General features: G+C 36.8%; 1 protein-coding gene across 5 annotated transcripts in view; it reads right to left on the bottom strand.

The window, feature by feature from the left end:
• WDR47 (WD repeat domain 47) overlaps nt 1–19,693 on the bottom strand; it is a 69,675-nt gene that overhangs the window by 3,604 nt on the left and 46,378 nt on the right. For 3 of the 5 annotated variants that reach the window (XM_047873723.1, XM_047873724.1, XM_047873720.1), the window contains 6 exons: nt 17,317–17,392; nt 14,678–14,835; nt 12,211–12,380; nt 11,268–11,444; nt 10,455–10,586; nt 1,030–1,248 (listed from right to left, as the gene is read on the bottom strand). In XM_047873723.1, the coding sequence (XP_047729679.1) occupies nt 1,030–1,248; nt 10,455–10,586; nt 11,268–11,444; nt 12,211–12,380; nt 14,678–14,835; nt 17,317–17,392 (932 nt within the window). The remainder of the gene's footprint in view (nt 1–1,029; nt 1,249–10,454; nt 10,587–11,267; nt 11,445–12,210; nt 12,381–14,677; nt 14,836–17,316; nt 17,393–19,693) is intronic. The other 2 variants (XM_047873721.1, XM_047873722.1) reach the window with 1 other exon arrangement.

Raw genomic sequence — 19,693 nt, 5'->3', positions numbered from 1 at the left:
TATCTGATAAAGGCTTAGTAACTAAAACATAATAAAGAACTTACACAAACACACACACACATAAAAAAAAAACCCAAATAATCTAATTAAAAATGGGCAGAAGACATGAACAGACATTTCTCCAAAGACAGACAGATGGCCAACAGACACATGAAAAGATGCTCAACATCACTCATCATCAGGGAAATACAAGTCAAAATTACAAATGAGTTATCAACTCACACCTGTCAGAATGGCTAAATCAACAACACAACACAGGTTTTGGTGAGGATGTGGAGAAAAAAGGAATTCTTGTGCACCCAAAAGGTGGGAATGTAAACTAGTATAGCCACAATGGAAAACAGTACAAAGTTTCCTCAAAAAATTAAAACTAGAGTTATCATATGATCCAGTAATTCCATTACTGGGTATCTACCCAAAGAACACAAAAACGCTAATTCAAAAGATATATGCACCCTTGTATTTATTGTAGCATTATTTACAATAGCCAAGATATGGAAGCAACCCAAATATCCACAATAGATGAACAGATATGGAACACACACACACACACACACACACACACACACACACACACAGGAATATTACTCAGCCATAAAAAGCAATGAAGTCTTGGCATTTGCCAACAACATGGATGGAGGGTATAATACTAAGTGAAATAAATCATTCAGGGAAAGACATATACCATATGATTTCACTCATATGTGGAATTTAAGAAACAAAACAAAGAAAACAAGGAACAAAAAAACCAGAGTCTTAACTAAAGAGAACTGATAGTTACCAGAGGGGAGGTGCATGGGGGATGGATGAAATAAAGGAAGGGGAAAGGGATTACAAGTATAATTATCTCAATGAGCACCGGGTGATGTATGGAATTGTTGAATGGCTATATTTTACACCCAAAAGTAATATAACACCATATGCTAATTATACTGGAATTTAAAAAGAAAAATTAAAAAAAAATATGTGGATTAAAAAAAATCCCAAATAGGAGAGACCACAAAAAGGGAAAAAGTCAATCTCTCTCACCTTGCAGGTCTGTCACCTTTATTTTCATATCATAGGATCCTGTTAGCAAGTAGTGAGCTCCAGGAGAGAATCGAACAGAGCGAACATCGCTGGAATGAGGATGATAACTTTGTACCATTCTTCCTCCTCTTATGTCATACAACATGCAGCTAGAATCTTCTTGTCCTGTGGCCAAGAGACGTCCACTGGGATCTACAGCTACAGATGCCACTGCACTGCCTGTATGGAAGACAGAATAAAAGTTTCACATGGAAAAACCAATACAGCTAAACTACAACAGCTAATTGTGTTCATGGAACCATACATTAAAAATTTAATGTAGCTGGGGCACCTGGGTGGCTCAGTCGGCTGAGTGTCCGACTTCAGCTCAGGTCATGATCTCACGGCTTGTGAGTTTGAGCCCTGCGTCGGGCTCTGTGCTGACAGCTCAGAGCCTGGAGTCTGCTTCTGATTCTGTGTCTCCCTCTCTCTCTTCCCCTAACCCACTTGCATTCTGTCTCTGCCTCTCTCAAAAATAAATAAACATTAAAAAAAATTTTTTTTAATGTAGCTTGTCAATACTGTTAAGGAAAAATCCAAATCCACATTCAACCATGGACACCTGGATGGCTCAGTCAGTTTAGTGTCTGACTTCATTTGAGGTCATGATCTTGCTATTCATGAGTTCGAGCCCTGTAGAGGGCTTTGTGCTAACAGCAAGGAGCCCACTTCAGATCATCTGTCTCCCTCTCTCTCTCTGCACAATCCCCCCATGCATGCATACACTCTCATTCTCTCTCTCAAAAATAAACATTAAAAAAAAACATTCAACCAATAAACACTTTCATCTTTTTTAGAGACAAAGTGTAAGCAAGATTCTATGAGAAACAAGAAAGTCTGTTTTTTGGTTTTTTTTTTTTAATCATCTGGGAGAACCCCCTGGGACACCATTACCTATGACACAATAGTACAATAGATGAGCCACTATTCCTAAGGCAGTGCTATCACTGCTGGATAAGTGTCCAGAAATATTCCCGTAACCAGCTCAGAGTCTAGTTAAGGGAATAGGAAATTAAGTAACAAAATATGTTTTAGGACATAGTAGAGGAAATGTGTCTAAGCAACATAAGAATAACTGCCAGCAGGAACTGGATGAAAGTAAGTGCTGAGTTCACAGGTTGCATCCCTAAATCCAGATTAGGCATTTTCAATGGGGGTAATAATGCCCCCAAGGGAGTGCAAAATGGTTTCCAGGGGATAGAAAAACTCTTAAACATTAAAAAAAGTTTGTTAGCACCCCCACCCCCCAAAGCTTAACCCCACCGAACAAAATCTTACTCCTTAGTATTTAATTTCTCTTGTTAGGAAAAAATTTAATTTAGTTTTTCTCCTCGCAGGGGGCAATAATGAAAATAAGGTTGAAGAACACTGCTCTAGGCTGACGTGGCTTGGGAATACTTCACAGAAAAAAGGGACATAAGTCAGACTTTAAAGAACAGTAAACAGTATAAATAAGAGAGAAACTGTATTTATTATACACACATGTAAAAATAATCTTTGCCTAAGATTTTGATAGAGAAAAGATGAGGGCTATTACATGAAACAGAATTACATGAAATAACATTTAGAGGAAAAGTATAAAAATGTTTAAGGACAGGTGGCTTAGTTTCCTGGAGTCACTTGGTTCAACAAGTTAACATAAAAGGTAGTTTGTAGCTGAGCCATAAAAGGCAGATTAGGGTCAAGGGGTGCCTGCATGGCTCCGTTAAGTGTCCAGCTCTTGATTTCAGCTCAGGTCATGATCTCACGATTCAGGAGATCAAGCCCCACATCTGGATCTGCACTAACAGTGTGGAGCCTGCTTGGGATTTTCTCTCTCCCTATCTCTGTGCCCCTCTCCTGCTGTGCTCTATGCTATGTCTCTCTCTCTCAAAATAAACAAACATGGAAAAAAAAAAAAAAAAAGGCAGGTTAGGGCCAGACTTTTAGGCATCTGCAGTGTCAAACTGCAGAGTTTGAACTTGTTCTTATACACAGTGAAACATAACTGCAAATTTCCCAGCAAGAGAATTATATAGTCTAATCAGTACTTTGAAAAGATTAATCTATGTGAAAATGTGTTTCAAATTCAAATAGACTTTGAAGTCTAAAAGGGTAACCTCTAGAAGACAAGACAACTAATAGAATAACAAGAGAATAAGAACCTAAATGAAGACGGACACATTTTACCAAAAAAAATTGAATGAAGAATCAACAGTCTTGTCCTCAATGGGGCAAAAAAAGGAGAAAAAAAAATGAATCCTAGATTTCAAATCTAGTTGCATGAGGAAATAAGAGAATCGTTATCCAAAAAAAGGGAAAAAATGAGAAGAAGAACTGATTTGCAGGGGAAATATAATGACTTTAGTTTTATACATGCAAAGTTGATGATGCCAACAGAAATCCAGGGAAGTCTGTTAGGCTCCAGGCTCTGGGCTGTCAACACAGAGCCCGACACAGGGCTTAAACTCACGGACCACGAGGTTATGAGCTGAGCTGAAGTCGGACACTTAACCGACTGAGCAACCCTAGCGCCCCACAAATATATAATTTTAAATAGTGATAAGAGCTATGAAGTCAACAAATGGAGTTCAGTGATAGAAAATAATGGTGAGGTCCCAATTAGTGCAAAGAAGGCCTTTCTGGCAAGGTGCTACTGAAGCTAAGACGTAAAGATTAGAAGGACCTAACCAAGAGAAGACAAATGGAAGAACATTTCAGGTCAAGGAAACAGCATGTGAACTCACTAGAGGTGGGAAGTTTGGTACATTCCAGGAAATGAAAGGAAAAACAAGTGATCGGAGTTAAGACTAGAGGAATACACAATGCCAGATCAAGCAGGGTCTTGGGGGCATGGTAAAGAGTCTGCACATTAACCTAGGAGCAATCAGAAAGCACTGAAGTGCTGTAAGCAGAGTCTGATGTGCTCTGGCTGTTGTGTGGACCATGGGCTGGAGGTGGCAAAAGTATAAGTGCAGACTAAGGAAGCTCTTGCAGTGGTTAAGTTGAGAGATGGTGGTGGTTTATCCTAGAGTGGTGCCAATAAAAATGGAAAGCAGTAGATGGATTTAAGATAAATTTTGGAGGCTAAAACAACAATTTGTTTATGGATTGATTACTGGAGGGAAGGAGAGAAAGAGGGATCTGGGGAGACTCCTTCTGGCATGGACAATGGGTGGTAGTACCACTTAGGTGAGGAGGTGTGGGGCAGTTTTGTTTAAGGAGAGAGGTCATTGATTCAATAGTTTGGTTTAAGACAAGTTAAGTTTGACATATCCTAGAAGATATCCAAAAGGAGGTTAGAAATATGAGCCAGCCATGCAGAAAAAGTTTGGGCTAGAGACAAAAATTTTAGGTCTGTCAACATATGAGTTACACTTAAAGCTGGAGGAACAGATGTAGTCAAGTAGAGAAAGGAAGGAGACAAAAGTCCTAGTCCTAGGGAATGTCAAATTTAGAGACTAAGCAGATAAGAAAGAATCACAAAGGAACAGTTATACAGAAAGGTAAAAGGAGAATAAAAAGCCCTAAAGAAAAGAGAAAGAGGTTAACTGCTGCAAGCCACCGAGAACTGAAGTAAAATAAGGATTTAAAGGTGATGCGACAGGGGTATCTGGGTGGGTCAGTCGGTTAAGCGTCAGACTGTGGCTCAGGTCACGATCTCATGGCTCTTGAGTTCGAGCTCCATATTGGGCTCTCTGCTCTCAGCACAGAGCCTGCTTTGGATCCTTTGTCTCCCTCTCTCTCTACTGCTCCCCCGCCGGTTCATTCTCTCTCTCTTTCTCTTTCTCAAAAATAAACTTAAAAAAAAAAAAAGGTGATTTGACAAAATGAAATTGTTGGTGACCTTGAAAAATGTAGCTTCTTGTAGCTCTTGCTGGAGTGGAGGAAGCAAGAGACAGACTGGAATAGGTGGAAGACTAAGGGTGAGGTAATGGAAACAGTATATGTAAGCAAGACTTCTGAGACATCTGGGTAGAAAGAGCAAAAAATTGGGAGTGGGATAAGGAGGTCAACAGAGGAACTTTGGGGCATTGCCAATTCTGTAACATTTTTGTAGGTCTGTGGTAGACAAGAAAAGAAGGGCAGATCCAGTAGAGGAGATAATGTTGCAAGAGAGAGGAGATGACCAAAATGTTGAAGTCTCTGAAAAGGAGAGAAAAGGGGGTGAAATAATTTAGACAACTAGGGGAGAGTTTGGAGATAAGTCAGTGAGATAAATGTATAGAAACGAAGCAAAGAAAACCAAAAAATACAATTATTAACAGCAAGAAAAACAAAACATATGAAAGAAAAGGAAAAAAAAAGATATGGATAGCACAGTAGGTGCTCAGAGTGGTTAAAACAATGTAAAGAATGAATACTGATCTAACCAAAAATGGTACAGCTATATTGAAAAGATAGGAGACAGAAAGTATGTGAGTGGATGAGGAACAACAGGAATCAGAAAGGGACATGAAAAGTTAAACCTTCATCTTTTATGGTGTTAAGGGAATAAACAATCCTAAAAATCTATGATTATGGGTATGTTATTTAGAAACATGGAAACTATGAAAATACAACTACTACAAAAGTTTAAAATGGTTGCCTTGGAGGGAATCCTAGGTGGCTCACTCAGATAAGCATCCGACTTTTGATTTTGGGTCAGGTCATGATCTCATGAGGTTCATGAGATGGAGCTCCGTGTCGGGCTCTGCATTGACAGTGCAGAGACTGCTTGGGATTCTCTCTCCCTCTGCCTCTCCCTCACTTGTGCATGTGACACATGCACATGTGCGCACTCTCTCTCTTTCAAAAATAAATAAACATGAAAGAAAAGGTTTCCTTGGAGAAATGGGAAACGAGGCAATGGCTGAAGGACAGGGGACAATTCTCAGGGTACTGATATTTTTCTTATTCAAACCTTATTGAACTGTTTGGTTCTTTAAACCATGTTACACATTAACTTTGGTGACAGTGCAAACTAAAGTTTAACAAATCAATGATCACATATTCATATATAAAAATACACGTGTGTGTATTCCAAAATCAAGCTTGCTAGAACAAATCATATCTGGTTGGAATCAAAGTATAGAAAAAGGTCCATGTAAAAACTAAAAAAACAATAGAACAAATCAATGAAACTAGGAACTGGTTCTTTGGGGGAAAAAAATCAATAAAATTGATAAACCTCTAGCCAGAATTATGAAGAAAAAAAGACAAAGGACCTAAATAAATAAAATCACAAATGAGAGAGGAGAAATAATAACCAACACCACAGAAATACAAGTAATTATAAGAGAATATTATGAAAAATTATATACCAAAAAATTGGCAACCTGGAAGAAGTGGATAAATTCCTAGAAACATATAAATTGTCAAAACTGAAATAGGAAGAAATAGAAAATTTAAACAGACTGATAACCAGCAAAGATACTAAATTAGTAATTGGGGCACCTGGGTGGCTCAGTTGGCTAAGTGTCCAATTTCAGCTCAGGTCATGATCTCATGGTTTGTGGGTTCGAGCCCCGCATTGGGCTCTGTGCTGAAGGCTCAGAATCTGGAGCCTGCTTTGGATTCTGTGTCTCCCTCTCTTCCTGCCCCTCCCCCACTCATGCTGTCTCTGTCTCTCAAAAATGAATAAACGCTAAAAAAAAATTTTTTTAAATCTATAGATACCATCATCCTTAATGGGAAAAAACTGAGATCTTTTACCCTATGGTCAGGAACAAGACAAGGGTGTCTACTCTTACCATTTTTATTCAACATAATGCTGGAAGTCCGACCCACAGCAATCAAACAGCAAAAGAGAAATAAAAGGCATCCAAACTGGTAAAGAAGAAGTAAAACTTTCACTACTTGCAGATAACATGATACTATATATAAAAAAATCTGAAAGACTCCACCAAAATCCTGCTAGAACCTAATAAACAAATTTAGTTAACTCACAGGATACAAAAATCAATGTACAGAAATCTGTTGCATTTCTGTACACAAATAATAAAGCAACAGAAAGAGAAGTTTAAAAAAAACAATCTTAACAAATGCACCCAAAATAATAAGATACCTAGGAATAAACCTAACAAAGAGGTAAAAGACCTGTACTCTGAAAACTGTGGAACACTGATGAAAGAAATTGAAGATGACACAAAGAAATGGAAAGATATTCCATGCTCATGGACTGGAAGAATAAATATTGGTAAAAATGTCTATACTACTCAAAGCAATATACACATTTAATGCAATCCCTATCAAAATACCAACAGCATTTTTCACAGAACTAAAATAAACAATTCCAAAATTTGTATGGAACCACAAAAGACCCTGAATAGCCAAAGCAATCTTGGAAGAGAAAAGCAAAACTGGAGGCAACACAATTCCAGATTTCAGGTTTTATTACCAAGCATTGGTAATCAAAACTACAGTACTGGCACAAAAATCTACAGAACAGAACAGAAAACCCAGAAATGAACTCACAACTATATGGTCAATTAATCTTCAACAAAGCAGGAAAGAATATCCAATGGGAAAAAGACAGTCTTTTCAACAAATGGTGTTGGGAAAACTAAATAGCAAAACACAAAAGAAAGAATCTGGACCAGTTTCTTACACCATATACAAAAAGCAATTCAAAATGCATTAAAGCCTGAAATGTGAGACCTGAAACCATAAAAATCATAGAAGAGAGGGGCGCCTGGGTGGCTCAGTCGGTTAAGTGTCCAACTTCGGCTCAGGTCATGATCTCACAGTTCATGAGTTCAAGGCCCACATCTGGCTCTCCACTCTCAGCACAGAGCCTGCTTCAAATCCTCTGTCTTCCACTCTTTCTGCCCCTCCCCTGTTCATGCTGTCTCTCAAAAATAAACAAATATTTTTTTTAAAAATCCTAGAAGAGAACACAGGCAATGACTTCTTTGACACTGGCCAAAGCAACTTTTTTCTAGACATGTCTACTAAGTAAGGTAAAAGAAACAAAAGCAAAAATAAACTATTGGGACTTCATCAAAATAAAAAGCATCTGCATACTGAAGGACATAATCATCAAAAGTAAAAGGCAACCTACAGAATGGAGGAAGATATCTGCAAATGGCATATCTGATAAAGGGTTAGTAACCAAAATATATAAAGAACTTACACCACACAATACCAAAAAAACAATCCAATTAAAAATGGGCAGAAATATGAATACACATTTCTCCAAATAAGTCCTGCAGATGGCAACAAACACACAAAAAGATGTTCATCATCACTTACCATCAGGAAACTATAAATCAAAACTACAATGAGATATCAACTCACACCTGTCAGAATGGCTAAAATAAAAAACACAAGAAGCAACAGGTGTTGGTAAGGATGTGAAGAAGAAAGGAAGTCTTGTGTACTGTTAGTGGGAATGCAAACTGGTATAGCCACTCTGGAAAACAGTATGGAGGTTCCTCAAAAAGTTAGACATAAAACTACCCTATGATCCAGCAATCGCACTACTGGGTATTTACTCAAAGAATACAAAAATACTAATACAAAGGGACACATGCACCCCTATGTTTACAGCAGCATTATTTACAATAACCAAATTACAGAAGTAGCCCTAGTGTCCATCAACTGATGAATGGATAAAGAAGATGCAGTATATATATACACAATGAAATAATACTCAGCCATAAAAAACAATGAAATTTTGGGGCACCAAGGTGGCTCAGTCGGTTAAGCACCCAACTTCAGCTCAGGTCATGATATCGCAGTTTGTAGGTTTGAGCCCTGCATCGGGTTCTGTGCTGACAGCTCAGAGCCTGGAGCCTGCTTCAGATTCTGTCTCCCTCTCTCTCTGTCCCTCCCCTGCTCAAGTTCTGTCTTTCTGTCTCTCTCTCAAAAATAAACATTAAAAAAAATGAAAATTTGACATCTGCAATAACATGGATGGAGCTAGAGGCTATAATGCTAAGTGAAATAAGTCAGTCAGAGAAAGACACCGTAAGATTTCACTGATATGTGGAATTTAAGAAACAAAATGGATGAACATAGGGGGACAAAAAGAGACAAACTAAGAAACAGACTCTTAACTATGGAGAACTGATGGTTACCAGAGGGGAGGTGGTTGGGAAGATGGGTTATATAGATGATGGAGATATTAAGGAATGCCCTTTTGATGAGTACCAGGTGATGTACAGTATAGTTGAATCACCATAATATACACCTGAAACTAATGTAACACTGCATGTTAACTACTTTGAATTAAAATAAAACCTTAAAAAAACAAAAACCAAAAACCTAAAGCACTGAGTGAACCTCAAGTGAAACACCTAGCAAAATTCGCTGCGTCAATGCCAGTCCCTAGTGAGCTGTTTATTGATAGCTGGCTGATAATTTCATGCCACCTCTAGTCATAAATGAAGGTTTATTAAAACAGTAAGTAAAATATTCCTGGGGAAAAAAAGCTTCCATGAAAGCCAAGAGAATTGATAAAGCACTAAAATAACAAAACAAAAACACCACCAAAAATTAAGAATGAAAAGTAGTCCTTTTCATTTTGAACAGTGCCATAAAAACTACAAAGCAGAAAAGGGACTCTAAAATAAAAACAATTGCAGAATATTGTGCTTCTCTTAAAAGGTGATATAACATGGGGTGCCTGGGTGGCTCAGTTGGCTAAGCATCCAACCTCGGCTCAGATCAGGATCTCACCATTCGTGGGTTCAAGCCCTGTGTCAGGCTCTGTGCTGACAGCTCAGAGTCTGGAGCCTGCTTTGGATTCTGTGTCTCCCTCACCCTCTGCCCTTCCCCAGCTCACACCCTGTCTCTTTCTCTCTCTCAAAAATAAATAAACATTAAAAAAAATTAAAAAGGTGACATAACACAAAGAGCAATACCCTCGGTTTACATGGAACAATCCAAGGTATATTGTTAAGTTCAAAAAGTAAGTCATGTATTATATGCTACCATTTCTGTGTGCATTCTTTAGACATATGTTTAAAGAAGACAGGAGGTTATGATATATACAAATTTCTTGGTTATACACTTAAAAAATATTTATAGAAGAATAAATAAGAAATTGGTTCCTTAGGGAAAGATACCAAGGAATGGGAGTGAGAAGAAAATGATCTTGTTCAATTTCAATTTCTGCCGTGTGTATTTTAAAACATGTTTTTTAAAGGTCTGAGTTCTAAAAGAGCCCTGCTGACAGAATAATTGGCGCAGGACACTTAATGTCTCTGGGCCTCAGTTTCCTAAGCTGAATGTTATTTTTACAAAGAAAGTAAGATGAAAGTATTTTGAGAGAATTTAAGGTAATCTGTAAAATACCAACTATTTGTTTTACTATTTATTCCTATTTTTTTTAACAGATGTGTTGCAGGGGAGAGAAACTAGACAAGCGCATTTTACAAAGTTTCTTTGTCATATAAATTCATTTAAAGTCCTGAAAAACCTACCAGTTCCATGGAATGTTGTGCCAACAACACGAACGCAGCTTGGTACTCGAAGATCCCAAAACCTAACAGTCTTATCTTGGGAACCAGATGCAATCATCCAGCCACTCCAGGTATAAAGTGCCAAAATATGCCCTATAAAAGATCATATACTCAGTTATTATGGTGAACAGTACTCTTCTTAAACACATTCAAAGATAGGTACTATTATTAGACATGTGATGGTCTGGTTAATCAAATACACTGGGTAGTAGAGACTTTCCATATATATCAAATATACTGGCAATGTTCAAAACACTAAAATTTAGTAAACTGCACAACATCAAAATCATACTAAACAATCTTGTTACTGACCATTTCAGGATACCATAATTATTACTGAAAAAAATATTATCATTTGAAATTATGGCAAATTATGGCAAAGCACAGGATCATGGTGTTAGAACACTGGCTTTGCAAGAGGCAGACCTGAGGTCTTATCTCAATTCTACCATATTCAGCTGTAAGATATTGGCCAAGTCATTTTGCCTTTTCAAATTTTGTTTATTTCATATATAAGATGAAGATACAACTTCTTGCCATATAAGATTATTGTAAGGATTAAATTATGTGTATAAGCAAGGGATTTAGCGCACAGGGAAATGTTACCTATTGTTACTGTGTTGTTATCTAAAGTTCCCAATTAAAACTTTTAAAATAAAAATTTCGTCTTGAAGAAGTCACTTTTGATAAAATATACCCCATTAATGAAAATGCAGAGAGGGAAAAAGCACAGGTTGAACAAAAAGAAAAGTAGCATCTGAAACTATCACATACCGGTATGTCCACTCAGAGCATGCAGGCCCTGTCCTCTTTGACAATCAGTTGTATAAATGTTACAATCCCCTGCTCCAGCACTTATTAAAATAGCTCCACCACTTTCTGGGCCTTCCATAAATGCCAAGTCTCTAATTGTCCCATCATGCATACTAAATTCCAGATCCGGTCCTGAAACAACAATAAGAATTAAAAAAAAAGATGCTGCTCAACTTACTGTGATAATTTGGTATTGCTAAACTGTCTCAAAACTAAGCAAGAATAATGGTAGAGAGGAGTGGTTTATATTTTCACGTAGGGATAATACTATTATCAATTTCATTTTACCTAAAGAGCAAAAAACTTCAAGAAATCAAAGTACTGATTCAGTTATCATCATCCTTAAAACAGCTAGAGACTTATCCTCTCTTTTATGCCAAAGAAAAAGAAAGAGAAGACAGGTACTCTCTGGAACATATTCATTAATGCACTGCTGGTAGTTATTTAAAAGTTATCTTTCCTTTTTTTTTTTAAATGTCTATTTTTGAGAGAAAGTGAGCGTGCGTCTGTGGGGGAGGGGCAGGGAAAGAGGGAGACAGAGAATCCCAGTTTCCTCACTGTCAGCACAGAGCCTGATGTGAGGCTCGAACTCACAAACCATGAGATCATGACACAAGTCAAAATCAAGAATTGGAAGCTTAACCGACTAAGCTACCCAGGCACCCCAAAAGTTATCTTTCTGAATAACAATAATTTTCTAAGAATTAGACAACACTGATTAAGAACTTACTAAAAAAGAATAATGCCTTATGAATGCAACTAAGCAATTACAAGAAAACTCTAAAGGCTATATTCTTAGATTTTATTGAAAATAAAACAGAGATATATCAAAGAACATAAGGAAAACATTAAGAATACATTAAGAAACATTAAGAACACTACTGCTTACATACTTGGGACCTACCTGTTGCATTACAAGTCTCTGCATTGAAGGGCAGCACTTTAACATATTTGTCATTTGATCCTGTTGCTAATAACTGTCCACAAGGACTCCAGGCCACACAGTAAATGGATCCTTTATGATGTTTATTCCTTTTAAAACGTACCACTGGCTGCTTAGGGATGTCATGTGCACTAAACAGAAACATTACAGAAAGACATTTCAATTTTTTGCTTGCCAAAGTTAATGAAATTCTATGTTACGATTGTCTTGAGGGAGGGAGCAAAAAAGTGTATCAGACAACATGTCAATAACAATCTTCAAAATCTCAAAGCAAAAGAAATGAATTTAAAGTGTATTTATTTATTTATTTATTTATTTTTTTAACGTTTTATTTATTATTGAGAGGCAGAGAGAGACAGAGCATGAACATGAGAGGGACAGAGAAAGAGGGAGACACAGAATCCGAAGCAGGCTCCAGGCTCTGAGCTGTCAGCACAGAGCCCGATGCGGGGCTCGAACTCAAACCGCGAGATCATGACCTAAGCTGAAGTCAGACACTCAACCGACTGAGCCACCCAGGCACTCTGAATTTAAAGTATGTTTAAAATTGAAAAGTAAAATTATAAACTATTATTAGACTAACCTAACTCTATTTCAGACCACATAAGGAACAAGATTACTTTTTCAAAATTCTTCATTTCACTTGGGGCATCTGGGTGGCTCAGTTAAGTGTCTGACTTCAACTCACGTCATGACCTCACAGTTCGAGTTTGAGCCCCACGTCTAGCTCTGTGCTGACAGCTCAGAGCCTAGAGCCTGGAGTCTGCTTTGTATTCTGTCTCCCTTTCTCTGTGCCCCTCCCCTACTCGCGCCCTGTCTCTCTCTCTCTCTCTCACAAAAATAAACATTTAAAAAAATCTCCATTTCACATATTTTTCATAGATTTTAACTCAGAAACACAGAGGAATGAAAAAAAAGAGCTACTAAAGCTTCCAAATTCAAAAAAACATATATTAATATTATATTAAACATATAATATGAGCAATTGGCTGGGGCTGAGGGAATGCAAGGGATGAATCAAAAAGAAAGGAGGCGAGAGTTCTTTCTAGAGTTTAAAATCTTACAAAGGTTGGGGTGCCTGGGTGGCTCAGTTGGTTAAGCATCCGACTCTTGATTTTGGCTCAGGTCATAATCTTGCTCTGCTCTGGACATGGAGCCTACATGAGATTCTCTTTCTCCCTCTCCCTCTGCTCCTCCCCCGTGAGCCCATGAGCATGTACACTCTCTCTCCTGCTCTCTCTCAAAAAAAAAAAAAAAATCTTGCAAGGGTCGATGTTGTCATGACTACCCACAAACAGTAAGGTAAGTGTAAGTGTTCTGGTCCAGTACAAAAGTACAAGGCCTTAAAGGACGGGGAGAATTTTTACAGAAAAAGATGACAGCAGAATCACTCCAGTGAAGATAAAATATAGTATGGCAAGTGCCCAGCTGCAGACTGAGTGGGATGGACATGGTAGGTGAGGAGTTGCAGGCACAGTTATGGAAGGTCCTGAATGTCATGCTCATAAGTTTGGCCTTTAATGGGAGTCAAACATTGGTTTAGTGGAGTAATAGATCTTACCTGCATTTTAAAACACAGACTAATAGTCAAAGAAAAACAAAAATCATATGACTTCACTCATATGAGGACTTTATGAGACAAAATAGATGAACATAAGGGAAGAGAAACAAAAATAACATAAAAACAGGGAGGAGGACAAAACAGAAGAGACTCATAAATATGGAGAACAAACCGAGGGTTACTGGAGGGGTTGTGGGAAGGGGGATGGGCTAAATAGGTAAGGGGCACTAAGGACTCTACTCCTGAAATCATTGTTGCACTATATGCTAACTAATTTGGATGTAAATTTTAAAAAATAAAAAATAAAATAAATTAAAAAAAAATAAAACACAGACTAACACTAGGATACTAAAAATTTCATTAGGTATGATGATAACATCAAGTCTGTAAGGACTGGAGAGTCATCCTAAAGGGTGAAATGACACATCCAGGATTTACCTTAAACTATTTTAACAAAAAGGATAAAAAAAATATGACAAAAATCTCAACAATTACTGCACTGCACTGTACTGACATCTAATTTTGTGTGTGCTTGAAAAGTTTCATAATTAAAAACAGAAAAGAAGACATAAATTGCCAATACCTAGAAGGTACTTAATATTGATCTAGAAAATAGATCAGATCAAAAGATTTTCTTTTCAGTTGCACATTGAATTCATGGCCCAATAAAAACATTTTATGACAAAAACTTATAAAATTAATTGACAATTCTGATGTGTATTTCCTAAGCATTGAAAATAAAAATTTTAATGTTTAATAAAGAGAAATAAAAATTAAACACTACTGAATGGCAATTCTGAAAAAAGAACTAATATAACTAAATTTAAAACTAAGGATTGACAGTACAAACCATCCATCCTTACTTACCTTGGATCGATTACTTCTGGATAGGCACATACTCTCAGAGTTTTTGAATTTGAACCTACAGCATATAAACCACCACCTGGATGAAAAGCCACTGCTCTAACAGCTTGTGTGTCTTCTAGGGTGTTAATACAAACAAATTGTTTTTTTGATTTGTCATCCTATGGAAAGAATAAATATGAAAGTCATACTATGAAAAAAGCGAATTTAAAAGAATTCCTCGGGGCGCCTGGGTGGCGCAGTCGGTTAAGTGTCCGACTTCAGCCAGGTCACGATCTTGCGGTCCGTGAGTTCGAGCCCCGCGTCAGGCTCAGGGCTGATGGCTCAGAGCCTGGAGCCTGTTTCCGATTCTGTGTCTCCCTCTCTCTCTGCCCCTCCCCCGTTCATGCTCTGTCTCTCTCTGTCCCAAAAATAAATAAACGTTGAAAAAAAAAATTTTGTTAAAGAATTCCTCTTTAGTCCATTTTAAATTCATCTGAACTACATTATTTATCACTTTATGTGATAAATAAATCACATATAAATAAATCACACATAAATCACTACCTACAATCACATATTCTTTTAAATGGCAAATTCAAATTAAGCCAAATTTTCCTATTTTTTGCTGCCCATTGCTAAATTCAGAGAGCACATAGACATTCAAGTTTTTCTTTGCTTACTATGACAAAATATAAGACTATGCAGTCCCATATAGTTACCTTTAACTATCAAGAAAAAACATAGCCCACATATATAATTCTCACAAAGTTAACAGAATATCATTTGTGCTTCTAAAAGTAGGAAGTATAAAAGACTATTATTCAATCCACTTGGGGGTTGGGGGATAGTCTCACTATCTCTAGCAATGAATACTTTAATATTTCAAATTGAAATTATAAAATACTCTTTTAAAATTGTGAAAAGGATTTTAATCAGAACATTTAATTTGAACCTCATTTTTATTTTAAACTGTCAAACTCTGTCCTCTTCTGAGGAAGGTAAGTTGAAGCCTGGGTGGCTATATAAAAGCTTTCGTGACTCCTGCTATTAGTATAGTTTGAAACTACCCTGCTACCCTGACTACAATGGACTGGACCTGGAACAGGGACCTCTAGACTAGGTGTGGTCAACACACCTCACCAAATCCTGTCTTTGGGAAGTACAGATGTCAAGTACACATACAAAGGCAAATGTCTTCCGCTCTGGTTGTAACCTGACAGCTCTAGGACCCACAGTCAGCGAAGAGATCGTGCCTCTTCCTACACAAACTTTTATGTCTTCATGTAATACATCCTCATGGGGGAATAGGGGAAAAACTTGATAGATCATACTATGTCTGCCTTATGTAACTGAATTCATTTCTTAAATTATTCATTTGAGGGGCGCCTGGGTGGCTCAGTCACGTAAGCATCTTACTTTAACTCAGATATGCTTACAGCTCAGAGCCTAGAACATGCTTCAGATTCTGTGTCTCCCTCTCTCTCTGCCCCTCCCCTGCTCATATTCTCTCTTTCTCTCTCTCTCTCTACCTCCCTCTCTCCCTCAAAAGTAAATAAACATTTAAAGTTTTTTTTTTTTTAACATTTATTTTTGAGAGACAGAGAGAGACAGAGTGCAAGTGGGAGAGGCGCAGAGAGAGGGAGACACAGAATCCAAAGTAGGCTCCAGGCTCGGAGCTGTCAGCACAGAGCCCAACACGGGGCTCGAACCCGCAAACCGTGAACTGCGAGATCATGACCTGAGCCGAAGTCGGACCCTTAACCAACTGAGCTACCCAGGTGCCCCAAAAGTAAATAAACATTTAAAAAAAAATTTTTAAATTACTCATGTGAATTTATTTGACTAGAAATGCTATATTTCCCATTGATCCACATATAGGAAATGTGACCATCGAACAAATAGCATTGGTAGATAAGAGAAAAAGGGAGAAGAATGACTAACTGATTAAATGGCCTATAGCACACGAATAATAATTACAAAGGGTTGCTTTAGAATAGATGTAGCAGAGCCACCAATTAACTCTATGTGCTCATCTGCAGTGTTTAAATTTTTAAAAAACTTGTTGCTATTTTTAAAATATATTTCAAATAAAAATCTACATTCCTACAATTTCTTGAAAATGAAAAGAACTAGAAATACTAGATAAGCAGATTTCTTTGTGCAAGCGAAAAATATTCTTATGTGCTGCTTATCACAACCATAGCCAACTTTATTCATTTATGTTATCTGGCCCATAAGCATCTGGAATAATGGCTGTGTTTATGGGGTTAAAATTTGAACTAAGAAATAAGATAGAATGAAGTTATATAGTAATTAGGTAAGGATATCTGGTTCCAAAGCAAAAAAATAGCTGCATTGAAGATAAGCCCAAAGGAAAAACCAATAATATCTAAAGAAATTAACCACAAGGTTCAGAGAATAGTGCACAGGCCCAACTCAGGAGTCCAGATTGCTACTGGACCATTAAAATGAATACTTGCAAGTATTTTCTGAGGCAACCTCTTCACTTAGCCCAGTGAATGTTCAATTACCTTGAGACAAATAACAGCATTAATAATAATGATTATTTCTAAAAATAGTTCTATGAATTGAGAATTCCTTACCAAAATTTGCAAGTATATATAAAAATAATGATGAAACCTCCTTCCCCAAAGTATTACCTCTTCCCCTCTTGACCTTGATAGATTCCCTGAAGAATCTCCAAGAGGTGGTTTAATGACCGAATGTTCTGATGAGCTGTATGAATAGAAATTCAAATAAAGTTTACTCTGAATATCAAAACAAACTGAATTAATTTATCCTTTCAATTTCCAAATTTTTTTTGGCAAACGACCTGCACTGACCCCAGTCAAAGTTACGCTCTGAAGCCATTTATTAAGAGATTCTGGACTCAATGACACCAAACACCATTTTAAGTAGAAGTGAGAAGTCATTCTGGAAAGGAGATTGAGTCAAAATCCATAAATTTTATAGTGAGATGTCAAGTAGTTTTCTCCTGCTAAGTTTTAGAATCCTGGATGCTATGCTTAAATGCTACCCCAGACAGGAACTTAGATTGTTCTTTAGGAAAATTTTCTCTGGCCCAAGAGAAAAGACTACAGAAACTGACAGTTTCAAGTCCTACAATAAAACAATGTTTCTTCTTAATTACTTTTTGCCATGTTACATCTATGTCCATAGCCTTCCAATTGGCTTTTTTTTTTTTCTCCATTAATGCTGCACTCTTTATAGACAGTCAAAGGTTTCCAGATAGTTTAAGAAAGTCTACTATATAAAAGTCAGAGACTAGGGGCACCTGGGTGGCTCAGTTGGTTAAGCATCAGCTTCAGCTCAGGTCATGATCTTGTGGTTCATGAGTTCTAGCCCCACAAAGGCACACCAAAAATGAGGCAATTACTGTCTCCATGAAAAATAAGAAGTTATATGAAAAGAAAACAATCATATTTATTATATCACACAAGTCAGGTATCACATTATGTGACCATCAACATTGAATACTGATTTAAACAAAAATTGATACATATTGGAAAGAAAGAGTAGACAAAGTAAATGTATTGTGGGTGAGGAGTATGGTAGCTAAATCTAATTAGCAGGAAGTCAATGGATAATAAAAATAGTAACAGAACTATGTTATTTAGAAATGTGGAAATATATAGCAAAAAAACCCAGCTAACTGGGTTGAAAACGGCAGCCTACCAGAAATTGAAATCATAGATAAAGATGGGTAAGATTACCTTCACGTGCTATTTGTCTTTTTAAATCATGTATGTAGGTTACTTTAATTAAAAAAAAAAAACAAAAACAATTTTAAACTTTGAGTTCTAGTTTTGGGAGTGTAAAAATAGAGTTGTTGAAACTAATAAGGAAGCAAATATTAGATGAACTTATGCTTTTATATATAAAACTAGAATTTTTCAAAATAAAATAATAAAAATAGAAAAATAAATAATTTTTATTTATAATAAATAAAATAGATAATAAATTTAAATATTTATATTTAATAATGAATATAGACTATACAGTCTATATTTATATAATAAATAATAAATACTAAATAATAAATATATATTTATTTAATAAATAATAAATAATAACAAAACTAGAACTCTTGATACAAAATTTATAAAGCTAATCTAATTCCTATAAGCATCCAAAGGCCAAATGCAAGTTATCCATTTTTAAATGAACCACTCTCAAAGGTGTTTAATGTTGAGAATAGATGAAGAAACTCCTATGTGGAATTTAAGAACAAAACAAATGAGCAAAAAGTGGGGGGGGGGGGGGGCGGGGGGCAGAAGAAAAAAAAGACAAGCCAAGAAACAGACTCTTAAGTATAAAGAACAAACTGATGATTACCAGAGGGGAGGTGGGTAGGGGGACTGGTGAAATAAATAGGTGAAGGGGATTAAGGAGGGATTAAAAAAAAAAAAAAAGAATAGATGAAGGAAATGCTCCTTAACTATTCCCATTGCATAAATTAACACTTGTTTACTAATGACAGCAAGATAAAACTCTTCCCTGATTAGTGAAAACATAAATATGCAAAATGCCTTCAATTGCTGTAACTGCCAGAACAGCCAAGAGTGTCTTGCTGCAATCATCCCAACATGTTATAAAACATCTTGTGCTCTCAACATCTGTTAATTAAATATTATTTGTTGAAAGGTACCAATGGCAAGAAAAAAGAAAACCAGGGAGAAGATAAAACTGTAAGATCTTTGAGTAAAATAATGTATTAAAAAATAGAATTTTCTTGGTAGTGATGAGAAAGCAAAAATAAAAACAGGAGAAAAAAGACTACTAAGAAATTTAGAAGTTAGTAGAAAAACATAAAGACGGATTAGAAAAAGATTCGGTAGGTAATGAGCTCTAAAAATTTTTTAAAAATTTGTCTATTGAGAGAGAGAGAGGAGGCCAGAGGGTGGGGGGGGGGGGGGGGGGGTGGTTACCAAGCAGGTTCTGTGCTATCAGTGTCAAGCCCAACAAGGGGTTCGACATGGTTGATGACAACCATGAGATCATGACCTGAGCTGAAAC

This window comes from Prionailurus viverrinus, chromosome C1 (genome assembly GCF_022837055.1).
Source record: "Prionailurus viverrinus isolate Anna chromosome C1, UM_Priviv_1.0, whole genome shotgun sequence".
NCBI lineage: Eukaryota > Metazoa > Chordata > Mammalia > Carnivora > Felidae > Prionailurus > Prionailurus viverrinus.
Note: the sequence above shows the minus strand (reverse complement) of the source record. Positions and strands in the feature narration are given on the sequence as shown.